The following is a 12,634-nucleotide window of genomic DNA, read 5'->3' as shown; positions in this document are numbered from 1 at the left end:
GCTCGCTATCTTAACGAGCCGAGCCGAGCCAGCTCGTTAGCTTAACGAGCCAGCTCGAGCTCGAACGAGCCGAGCCGAGCTGGCTCGATATCCAGCCCTACCCCCCATTGTACACCTGGATCCACTCCTTACGCCTATAAAAGAAAGGACTAGGGCCCTCTTATAGAGGGTTGGCCGCGCGGGGACGAGGACGGGACAGGCGCTCGCGCGAGGCCGCTCGCTACCTCTCCCGCGTGGACGCTTGTAACCCCCTACTGCAAGCGCACCCGACCTGGGCGCGGGACGAACACGAAGGCCGCGGGATTTCCACCTCTCTCACGCCCGTCTCCGGCCGCCTCACCTCCCCCCTTCGCGCTCGGCCTCACGCTGACCCATCTGGGCTAGGGCACGCGGTGACATCTCACTCATCGGTTCAGGGACCCCCGGTCTCGAAACACCGACACAAATAGATTATAAAATATTTTTTCAGTAACAGTATAACAAATATTTTATATATAATTTATCGTGGTATTATATCTTCTGTCACACGGACACTCACTCACCTAGTAGCTAAACAAGGCTGACGTGCTCCTCCTCCGGCGATTCGCTCCCTTCCTCTTCCCCCGGCCACGCACTTCCCCGCCCCCCGACCCCGCAACCTCTCACCGCCGGTCCCCGCCCTCCGACCCTCCACGCGCAAATAGCCCGCCTCCATCCACTAGGAGGATCCCCGATGAGGTGAGGCCTGCTACCGATCTCTTCTCGTGCACGAATCCCCTCTCGCCCCCCTCCTCAGGCCGGGGACTCCGATGCGGCGGGATCCCGTGGCCGTGCCTCTCGCGCGTAGAAGCCGGGAGCCGCGGAGAGAATGCGGACCAGCGGTGGCGCGTGCTTGCGACGGCGTTTTGGCGGCTGCGGGATCCGTTTCTAGCTTGGTTTCGTGTCCGTGTCCGAGGTATCGGGGCGTCGGTCGGGATTACGATTTGCGTGCCTCCAGCTGTGCTGTGATCTGGTGATCCTGAGCGGGGAAGTGATTGGTTCCCTGTTTTTATGGGATTTTGCTCCAATCGGAAGGGGGAACTGGGTGGGTGTTGTGGTGTCATCCGGTCGTGGAAATTGCTCGTGCGCTACGGTGGTAGGCCCTGAGGCCTGACCCACTTCTTGGTCATTTGCAGCTAGGAGAAGTGTTGATTTGGATATTCGTGGAGTGTGCAATGGTGGACTTTGTTCGACGGCTCGCCTCTGCCCTGCTCAAGTGCTGCGACCTTGACATACCCAATCGGCCAAAGGGCCTCGAGGACCCCGAACGCCTGGCTAGAGAAACTGTTTGTATGCTCTTTTTACTCTCTCTATGCTTGTTTTCATATCTGTTGCCGTTTATTCAGCAGTGGATTTTCTGTATTCTGCAGTTAATGTGAATGAAATTGAGGCTCTGTATGAGCTGTTCAAGAAGATTAGCAGTGCTGTGGTTGATGATGGCTTGATTAACAAGGTTTGTATGTTCTAAGCTCTTGGTGTGAAGTGGCAGTGAATGACAACTTTGTTTCCATGAAGTCATTATCTCTGATCTCTTCTTGGAGCTTTGATGTATTATCTGCAGGAAGAATTCCAATTAGCCTTGTTTAAGACCAACAGAAAGGATAGCATGTTTGCTGACCGGGTATGCCCACTGGATCCTTATATATATTGTCAGTGAAAATTTTGTTGTCATGAAACCAAAGCTCACTGCTGAAAACTTCATGGAATTCAGTCTGTTCTTGCCAAATATATTGTGTTTTTTTGCTATTTGGGTCACATTATTTTTCTAGTTGTGTTTTATGAAAGGATCAACAGTACAATATTTGTTTTATGAACATTCACATTAATCACATTATGCCAAGCTGTCTAGAACAGTGATAGGACATCATAGACCCTGAGCCTTTTAAGCTTCAATCATATGCTTACACATATGTCTCTGTGGGCATGAGTTAAGCTGTTAACACATTTCAATGTTTCTGCATGTGCGATTAGTAGTTACCCACCTGCAATCATTGGAAGGGGGATGCTCAATGTGAACTGTCTTTTTGTTACAAATTCACTATTTCTTTTGGAGTGACCTCAAATAAACACTAAGGTATCTTGTTTTCATTTCATTGACTTAGGTATTTGACTTGTTTGACACGAAACACAATGGAATTCTCGAGTTTGAGGAATTTGCTCGAGCCCTTTCTGTGTTCCATCCGAGTGCACCAATCGATTTCAAAATTGATTGTAAGCCTTCTTCCTTAACTTTATTCATTCATTCATTTATTCTTGATTACGCTACATAAGTGACCGATTATCGAGTTATGGGTTTAATATGTGATAATACTAATTCAAGATAAGACAATGAGTCAGTGCTTAATACATATCATGAAAACACTTCTGTTCATGATAGGCAGCTGGGGCTGCAATGCATGTTATGGCCTTTCGAAGACAAAATAATGAACATTGTAAAAATTGAAATATACATTTCCTGCTGTGGTACATGGGTTAAATGGACTGCCACTTCATTTTGTTGTGACTAGAAATAGTTTCTTTTGATTTTGTTACTTTCTAAGGCTCTGTAGGGAGGGATAAGCTTTGTAGAGAGTATATTAGTGCGAGGCCTGCAACCTGCATCTTTACCATGCACATACAAAATCTTTAGGTTGGGAAGTTTTCTATGATGAACTATTTAGAACGAGTATGTAGTTAACCAATTCAGTTTATCCTATTTTGGGAAATTATGCTCGTGTCGTACTAATCATTCGCTTCCATGATCTTGTTTCCTATTAACTTGCAGTTGCTTTCAAATTGTATGATCTCAAGCAACAAGGTTTCATTGAAAAGCAGGAGGTACCTTGCACTTGCTTATATTCTTAAGTAAATCACTTCTTCCGTTTCATTATTTGTTATTGCATTTGATTCGTTTGCATGATCCATGTTGCTTCAATTTTTTCTACATGTGTTACACTAGCTTGTACGTGAGTGCAATTATTCACCTTCTCAAGTCATGTTCTAATTTAGCATAAGTTTTTATTCAGTGGAAATTTATTTCTCTAGTTAAATTGAACTAAGCTGATGATGTTGAACATCTATGAATCTAAACTGAGGCCCTCATACACAACCCTTTTTGTGGAATGTTCTTATACTTTCTTGGACAAAGTATATCCCATTTGATAGTAAATGCAGCCATCAGCAATGAAAATGTTATTTTGTTCCTTCTTGATTGTCAGGTCAAGCAAATGGTGGTCGCAACACTTGCTGAATCAGGAATGAATCTTTCAGATGATATTATTGAAGGCATTATTGATAAGGTATATCTGAATACTTGTAGTTCTGCAGGGTAATATACTAATATATATTTAAACGTATGCTTAGTTGCTCATATTTTTTTTGGATCTTACTAGACATTTGAGGAAGCAGATACAAAGCACGATGGCAAAATTGATAAGGAGGAATGGCGCAGCCTTGTCTTGAGGCATCCATCTCTGTTAAAAAATATGACCCTCCCATATCTCCGGTCAGTACTCTTTGATGAGTTTGCCTTTTTCTTAACAATTTGAGTTTTCTTCCTGAATACTTGGGTTCCTATAATCCTATGTAAAGCTCACTAGCTCAGTATTGTGGACTCTATATTTGTTAAACACACAAAACGTCTGCCATCTGCGAGCCATTGGCAATTTTGCCATTATCATTTGTGGGCTTCGCCAGTATGCCATCGGACCCACAAATCATAGACACAGACGGTCCCACCAGTCATAGACACGGGATGGCATAATAACAGGCAGCCAAATTTGAGAGTGGCAAAACAGCAAATTTCTCGCCATCTGCTCCCTGTATTTCTCTATATTTGTCCATGGTCTCGGGAATATGCTGTCATTGATCCTCAATGGGTGAAAACTATGGTGCTTAAGTTTCATATTATGAATCTGTGTAGGTTTGATGGAGTAACATCTTTTATTGAAACATTGTTCCTATCGTGGATTAATTTTTCAACAGGGATATCACCACAACATTTCCAAGCTTTGTGTTCAACTCTCAAGTAGAGGATGCGTGAGGTCCCAGCGTCTACGGCACCATTGAAGCCCCTGGGGCACAGCAGATCAGGTTCTGTGGGGGCACTTAGTTGTTTTTGTTTCCTTGAAAATGTAAATTTTATGTGGTGGCATGTCCTCCTGTATAGTGAGTATTGCTATTGTGCACAGAATTAGGGCATGAAGCGTTTCTTGTCTGTGTTTATAAAATATTCTTCAAACATATTGCTCATAAAAACTACTCAAAGTAAGAATCAAATTGAGTACAAAACTACTCAAAGTAAGAATTGAATTGAGTACATGTGATGCCACAAAAGATGGAGATGCTCTTTGCCTCCTTTGGCGGGATGAGCTCAATAGCCAAACCTTTGTCGGAGCATAAACACAACCTTATTTGTTGTGTTTGGTAGGTAGTGTTTGGTTGTGGAGTTAGATAGACCGAGCCGCTCTGTATAGAATTGAGCTGCTCTAAAAGTGAAATATTCTTCTAATATTCTAATATGCTGTATCTCTGATCTCTCTAACTTGTTTTTGTTAGTTGTCTTCTCTTTTGTTCTGCGTCACTTCGAAAGAATGGAGCCGCTCTGTTCCGCTTCACTTTGGAACCAAACAAAAAACAGAGGCTCCGTTCTAATTACCAAACACAAAACAAAACCATTCTATCCTTCGAATATGGAACAGAGCTGCTCCGTCTAACTAGACTTTGGTACTAAACACTATCTAAATGGAGTTCACAACTACAAGTTGTATAGGTGACAATCACCTCCAAGAGTAATAAGAAAGCTAGCTTGCATGATGATCTTCTAGTGCCACTTGATCAATCTTCCAATTCCATTAGAATCAGTCTCTAGCTCTTCCAAATGCTATCAAAATGGAAGTGTATGAGAGTGGGGTCTTAGCAAGAGCTCTAATGTTTTGAGAATTGTTTCCAAGCGTGTAAAAAGGCTCCCCACAACGAGCCACCCTCACATATTTATAGCTTAAGCAATAAAGCTTGCCGGTTCTGACTTTACCGTCATTGTGTAGTCTGTTTTGGTCCACCCGATGTTCAAACCATTGGCAAATGGATTTTTAAGAAAAGGGTAAAGATGGATGGAAATGCTTACAATCCATAACCATAAGGCATTATTGATGGCAAATGTTTTAAACAAGTTTAAGATGTTGATGATGAAACCTTTTTGCCCATCGTTATGTTAAAGTCTATCCAGATTCTCGTAGCAATTGCTGCCCATTTTGATTATGAGATTTGGTAGATGGATGTTAAAATGGCTTTCTCGAAGGGAAACCTAAGTGAGGATGTGTACGTGACATAGTCTGATGGTTTTATCGATTTTAAAAATATCGGAAAATTATGCAAACTTCAGTAGTCTATGGATCGAAGCAATCATTTCGGAGTTGGAATCTTTGTTTTGATGAAGAAGTCAAAAGGTTTTGCTTCATTAAAAATGAAGAAGAGTCTTGTGTTTACAAGATGGTTAGCGGGATCACACATGTATTTTTGGCCCTATATGTAGATGCCATATTGTAGATCAGAGATGATATTTTTATGTTACAAGTTGTCAAGTTTTTATTAAAAAAATAGTTTCTCTTTGAAAGATCTGGGAGTGGGAACTTACATTTTGGGCATTAAAACTTATAAGGACAGATAAAAAGGATAACTAAATTAAGCCAAAGTACGTAGATTGACAAGGTATGTATTAAAATAGTTCAATCCGCAAGATACCAAGAAAGATTTCTCGCCAATGTCATATGACATTACCCTAAGTGATTCTTAGTGTGCTTCGACACCTAATGAGCGAAAAGGATGAATGTGATTTCATATGTCTCTTCGCTTGGATCCATCATATATGTCATGCTATGTACACGTCCTGGTGTTGCTTATACTTTAAGTGTTACAAGTAGATACTAAATTAACCATGGTGAGGCTCACTACGTGGCTGTAAAAAAAATCCTAAAATACTAGTGAAGAACTAAGAATATATTCCTAGTATATGGAGAATATATTCCTAGCTCATCATAAATGGTTACACTATGCTAGCTTCCAAACCAATAGAGATGATGGCCAATCGTAATCCAGATTTGTGTTATTTCTCAATAGAGGAGCAATAAGTTGGAAAAATTCCAGGCAAGATATGGTGGTTGATTCTACAATAGAGGTTGTGTTTATAGTGGCATTAGAAGCTGCTAAGGAGGGTGTTTGGATCATAAAGTTCGTTTTTGAGCTAGGCATGGTTTCGAGCGCTCCAAATTCTTTGGACCTTTGTTATGATAATAATGGTGCTATTGTATAGGCCAAGGAACCTATACCACACCAAAAACCTAAAAACATACTTACAAAATCATTAATAGAGGTGATATAAAGATTTGCAAAATACACATGGATATAAATATTGCTGATCCATTGACGAAGTCTCTTCGACAACCAAAACATAAGCTAGAGTTGAAACCCAACAATATGTCACCAAAAGGAGAAAGAGAGAGAGAAAGGGGAGGGGAAAAGCTTTTGAGAGCACTAAAAGGAAAAATGCCTAATCACGGTTCGGACATGTGGATAGCTTCTTTCCAAGCACTTCTATCCAAACACAACTCCATAGAACTTGCCTTTCAACTTCTGTGGCACTCTCTTGTCGCATAGGACTCTCGATGCTTGACGCCATTTCATCCATCCCGCTTTGATTCTATGGCTAACATCTTCATCAATATCACCATCTCTCTGTAGCATCGATCCCAAATAACAGAAGGTGTCCTTCTTTGGTACTACTTGGCATCCGAAACTTATATCTCCATCCTCACTAATTGTAGTACCAAAGTCACATCTTATATACTCGGTTTTGGTCCCGCTAATTCTAAATCCTTTTGACTCTAGAGTCTGACACCATAACTCTAGCTTTCTATTTACTCCTTCCCGGTTTTCATCTACTAGAACTACATCGTCAGCGAAAAGCATACACCAAGGGATATCTCCTTGTATATCCTTTGTGACCTCATCTATCACTAAGGCAAATAGATAAGGCTCAAAGCTTAACCTTGATGTAGTTCTATGTTAATCGAAAAAACATTGGTATCATCATCAGTTGTTCGAACGCTAGTCACAACATTGTCATACTCATACATGTCCTTGATCAGCGTAATATACTTTGTTGGGACTGCTGTTCATTTTGGGGTTTCCCTTTATTTTCAATAATGAAAATATGAGAAATGAATTCAAAAAAAGAGGAGGGAGACCAGCCGGGTGGGCCGCTACAAGGTCTGGTGGCCGAGCAGCCCACCGGCCAGCATGTCCCTAGGGCAGGCTGATGCCGTGGATGGCACAGGCGAGCGAGCAACTCAGCCGCTACGCGGGTGGCGGTGCTCAACTGCTCGGCGATTCGTTCGGCGCTCGACCGATTTCCACACCGCCCCTACGCAACCTCCTCGAGGTTGGCTCCTTAAGATGGACGAGCTATCTCCTGGCTGGGGTCCCTGGCTCTTCCTCTGGTTCGCTCGGCATACTGCTGTTCTTCCTCCTCTCTCCTGGCTTGCTGACCCGGTGACGAAGTCTACCGGTTTGATCGTTCTCTGGTGTGCGTCTCACTGGTGAGCAAGTTGAAGAGGGAAGAGTTGCCTCTGCGCTCGTCGAGTTTGGCATACATGTGCTCTGTTGCCGGTATCGTGCACCTGTGTGGTGCTATGGTTCTTCTCTAGTCTCTGTCCACCGTGGCCTGGTGCTTGAGCTCCCTACTGCGTGGTGTTCCTCTTCTCGGATTGGTGCCGTGGACGTCTCCCTCGGCTCCGGTAGCGGCTTGAGTATCCCCGTCAACCTTCCGCCGTGTAGGTCCGGATGTGGGCGACAGAATTGGTTTTCTGGGACAGGACCTTGTGTTCGCTGAGCTAGTCTTCCCATGTAGACAATCTGCGTGTTGTGAGTTACTCGTTGACTCTCTTTATTTATTGAGTATATTTATGCAATCTACTAGTATTATTTACTTGGGTGTGATTGCACAATTTATGGGCGGATTTATATGCTCGATGATGATAGCGGTGTAGTGAGACAACGTGGCAGTCTGAGTTTTAATGTGTTGTTATTTTTAGCATTAAATATATATTTGTGCTTAGTTATATCTGTCTTTGTTGAGGCTGATTACCTGTGCTAAGTTTTGTTATTTTATTTACTGCTCAGTTCTTTACTCTTGGTATTCATGCTTGAATTCTAAGCTCATTATATTTGTTCTAAAACCCTGATTTGGTAAGGTAGTACTGTCATGTTAGTCAAAGATCTCTGATCACCACTTAGCGTTGGAGGGCTGTTTAGTGCAGCAACCCGCTATTTTGAGAGCAATATTTTAATATAAACAATCATGTTTATGTGTTTAATCTGCCTTCTTCATCTACTCGCTATGTTTAATATTCAAATGGACTTGAGTATCTATGTTACATGTTTTCATGTCCTAGAAATGCTACTATTCATTGCTGTTATAATTACATATGACATTTATCTGAGTTATATGCTTGTCTTATTCAAAATTAGAATATTTAATTTATTTAAATATTTTGGAAGCATGTCACTTATTTCTTTAAAACTATAACAATCCAGAAAACCGATTCGTATAATGGTCTCCAGTTTTGATGTCATTAAGCCTGAAGCGTTCGACGGCGCAAGCTTTAAGCGCTGGCAGATTAAGACTCACATGTGGCTCACTGACCTAAAACTATTTTGGGTAGTGATGTCGATTGTTCCCGAGGCTGCATCAGATGATGCTGATGATGTAGCAAAGGCTGCTGAAAGGGAAATAGGTTCAAACCTTTTCCTAAATGATTTTGGTGGTTGAAATGCCCAACACAAATAATTGGACTAACTAGTTTGCTATAGATTATATATTCCACAGGTGCTAAAGGTTCAACACAAACCAATAAAAAGATCCAAGTTAGAATTCAAAACAAAGTAGCAAAAGAAACCGAAGAGAACCCTGGTCTAGCGCACCGGACTGTCCGGTGTGCCACCGAACAGCGGTGCACCAGGAGCCATACAGACTAAACTCTTCACCTTCGGGTTTCTGGAAAGCCGCTCCGCTATAATTCACCGGAATGTCCGGTGTGCTAGCGGAGCAACGGCTATCGAGTGCAACGGTAAACTCCAACGGTCGCCTGCAAACATGAACAGTGCGCGGACAGTTCACGTAGAGTCAGAGCAGCGCCAGAAGGCGCACCAGACAGTGAACAGTGACTGTCCGGTGCCCCAAGATGTCAGAGGTTCAATGGTCAAAACCGTTAGAACCCTACCGGTTGGGTTACGTGGCTGGCGCACCGGACTGTCCGGTGGCGCACCGGACTGTCCGGTGCGCCCATCGACAGACAGCCTCCCCAACGGTTGGTTTGGTGGTTGGTGCTATAAATACCCCCAACCACCATCACTCCAAGTATCCAAGTTTTTCAGACATCTCATTCAATACAAGAGCTAGTACAATCAATACAAGACACAATTCAAAAGAATCAAAGCCTCTCCGAGTCCCAATTACACTCCAAACTCCTAGTGACTAGAGAGAGAGAGAGAGAGAGTTTTGCTCGTGTTCTTTGAGCTCTTGTTTTTGGATCGCTTTCTTCTTCCCCATTCTTGTTCTTCAAGCACTTGTAATCAAAGCAATAGACACCAATTGTGTGGTGGTCCTTGTGGGGTCTAAGTGATCCATTTGATTAAGGAGAAAGCTCACTCGGTCTAGGTGACCGTTTGAGAGAGGGAAATGGTTGAAAGAGACCCGGTCTTCGTGACCACCTCAACGGGGATTAGGTTCTTTGGAACCGAACCTCGATAAAACAAATCACCGTGTCATCCGCTATATTTCTTTGGTTGATTTGTTTTCCCCTCTCTTTCGTACTCGGATTTATTTCTAACGCTAACCCCGTCTTATAGTTGTGCTTTAAGTTTATAAATTTCAGTTTCCGCCTATCCACCCCCCTCTAGGCGACTTTCAATTGGTACCAGAACCTGGTACTTCATTAGAGTCTAACCCCTCGAAGTGATGTCGGGAGATCACGCCAAGAGGGAGATCGTGACCGGCGGTGACAAGTCTGCAAGCTCGGGAAGAACCCATTCAAGGGAGTCCGGCCACAAGCATAAGGAGGAATCATCTTCCTCCATCAAGTCACAACGGAGAGGTGACAAGAAGAAGATGAAGAAAGTGGTCTACTACGAGGCCAACTCTTCGTCACCCTCCACCTTCGGCTTCGAATCGGCGTCCGTCACTTCTAAGCGCCATGAGCGCAAGAAGTATAGTAAGATGCCCCTTCGCTATCCTCGCATTTTAAACGCACTCCATTACTTTTCGTTTCCCTAGGCAAACCACCATTTTTTGATGGTGAGGACTATTGTATGTGGAGTGATAAAATGAGGCATCATCTAACCTCACTCCACAAAAGCATATGGGACATTGTTGAGTATGGAGCGCAGGTACCGAAGGTAGGGGATAAGGACTACGATTCGGACGAGGCCGATCAAATTCGGCACTTTAACTCTTAAGCCACTACTATACTCCTCGCCTCTCTATGTCGAGAGGAGTATAATAAGGTGCAAGGGTTAAAGACGGCCAAAGAAATTTGGGATGTCCTCAAAATGGCACACGAAGGAGATGATGTGACCAAGATCACCAAACGGGAGACGATCGAGGGGGAGCTTGGTCGATTCATCCTCAACCAAGGAGAGGAGCCACAAGCTATGTACAACCGGCTCAAGACCTTGGTGAATCAAGTGCACAACCTCGGGAGCACCAAATGGGATGACCATGAAATGGTCAAGGTTATTCTTAGATCACTCCTATTTCATAATCCTACTCAAGTTCAATTAATACATGGTGATCCTAGATATAAGCTAATGTCTCCCGAGGAAGTGATAGGAAAGTTTGCGAGCTTTGAGTTGATGATCAAAGGTTCCAAACAAATCGTCGAGCAAGGCGGCACCTCCACATCCGAGGTGCAACCCATCGCATTCAAAACGACGGAAGAAAAGAAAGAAGAGTCTACATCAAGTATGCTCCCCATCGACGCCTCCAAGCTCGACAATGAGGAAATGACGCTCATCATCAAGAGCTTCCACCAAATCCTCAAGCAAAGGAGGGGAAAGTATTACAAACCCCTCACCAAGAAAGTGTGCTACAAATGTGGTAAGCCTGATCATTTTATTGCTAAATGTCTATTATCTAGTGATAGTGACAGGGGCGACGACAAGAAGGAAAAGAGGAAGGAAAAGAAAAGATACTACAGGAAGAAGGGCGGTGTGATATCCTGGCCCCTGGGATGGGATGTCCTGGCCCAAGGCTTAATAGAATTAATAGTGTAATCATACAAACAAGGTGCATCTTCTTTTTCGGAAGCCTGTCTCGAAAGAACCTCCAAATTAAGCGTGCTTGGCTTGGAGCAATTTGGGATGGGTGACCGACCGGGAAGTTTTCTCGGGTGCGCATGAGTGAGGACAAAGTGCGCACAAAAGACTCGTGTTGGTCTGTGGGGACAATATATGATCCTAGAGAGCTGCCATGAGTAAGTACCGCCGGTCCAGGGATTAGACGGGGTGTTACAAGTGGTATCAGAGCCGACCCTCGAGGTTTCACGGGCGTGTGTGGGCTAGGGGTTCGGGTATATGGCGCATGACGCATGTGGGCCCGGAGTGGTCACATGGCATGGCATATGACGACACTAGACACACAGATGTGGCTAAGAGGGGAGGTTCCTGGATTGGGGTTGACCGACGAGGACGTCGGTCTTCTAAGGGGGGTGGATTGTGATATCCTGGCCCCTGGGATGGGATGTCCTGGCCCAAGGCTTAATAGAATTAATAGTGTAATCATACAAACAAGGTGCATCTTCTTTTTCGGAAGCCTGTCTCGAAAGAACCTCCAAGTTAAGCGTGTTTGGCTTGGAGCAATTTGGGATGGGTGACCGACCGGGAAGTTTTCTCGGGTGCGCATGAGTGAGGACAAAGTGCGCACAAAAGACTCGTGTTGGTCTGTAGGGACAATATATGATCCTAGAGAGCTGCCAGGAGTAAGTACCGCCGGTCCAGGGATTGGACGGGGTGTTACAGGCGGCGATGCCCATGTATGCCGGGAATGGGACTCCGATGAGAGCTCCACCTACTCCTCCTCCGACGAGGACGCCGCCAACATCGCCGTCAACAAGGGCCTTCTCTTCCCAAACGTCGGCCACAAGTGCCTCATGGCAAAGGACGACAAAAAAAGAAGGTAAAATCTAGAGTCTTCACTAAATATACAACATCTAGTGATGAGGATAGTTCTAGTGAAGATGATGATGATTTGCTTAGTATTTTTGCCAACCTTAACATGCAACAAAAGGAAAAACTAAATGAATTGATAGGTGCCATTCATGAGAAGGATGAACTCTTGGATAGCCAAGAGGAATTCCTCATTAAGGAAAATAAAAAGCATGTTAAGGTGAAAAATGCTTATGCTCAGGAAATAGAGAAATGTGAAAAATTGGCTAGTGAGCTTAGCATTTGCCATGACACTATCTCCAACCTTAGAATTGAAAATGATAATTTGATTGCTAAGGTTGAAAATAGAAATGTCTGTGATGATTCAATTGCCAATCTTAAAAATAATAATGCTAGTTTAATTGCTAAAATTGACAAA

At 43.6% G+C, this 12,634-nt stretch overlaps 1 protein-coding gene across 2 annotated transcripts; it reads left to right on the top strand.

Moving 5' to 3' along the window:
* The first annotated feature begins 504 nt into the window (after nt 1–504).
* On the top strand, nt 505–4,312 carry LOC103640805 (calcineurin B-like protein 6). 2 transcript variants are annotated; one of them, XM_008664277.4, is made up of 9 exons: nt 505–717; nt 1,155–1,308; nt 1,389–1,471; nt 1,580–1,639; nt 2,121–2,229; nt 2,783–2,835; nt 3,216–3,296; nt 3,390–3,502; nt 3,982–4,312. In XM_008664277.4, exons 2-9 carry the CDS (start codon nt 1,194–1,196, stop codon nt 4,037–4,039), a joined length of 672 nt encoding a protein of 223 aa, XP_008662499.1. In that variant the 5' UTR covers nt 505–717; nt 1,155–1,193; the 3' UTR covers nt 4,040–4,312. The 2 variants fall into 2 exon arrangements, with proteins under 2 accessions (XP_008662499.1, XP_008662500.1); XM_008664278.4 differs by having other exon boundaries at nt 528–1,063.
* The last annotated feature ends 8,322 nt before the right edge of the window (nt 4,313–12,634 follow it).

The sequence above is a fragment of the Zea mays genome, chromosome 10 (assembly GCF_902167145.1).
Source record: "Zea mays cultivar B73 chromosome 10, Zm-B73-REFERENCE-NAM-5.0, whole genome shotgun sequence".
NCBI lineage: Eukaryota > Viridiplantae > Streptophyta > Magnoliopsida > Poales > Poaceae > Zea > Zea mays.
Note: the sequence above shows the minus strand (reverse complement) of the source record. Positions and strands in the feature narration are given on the sequence as shown.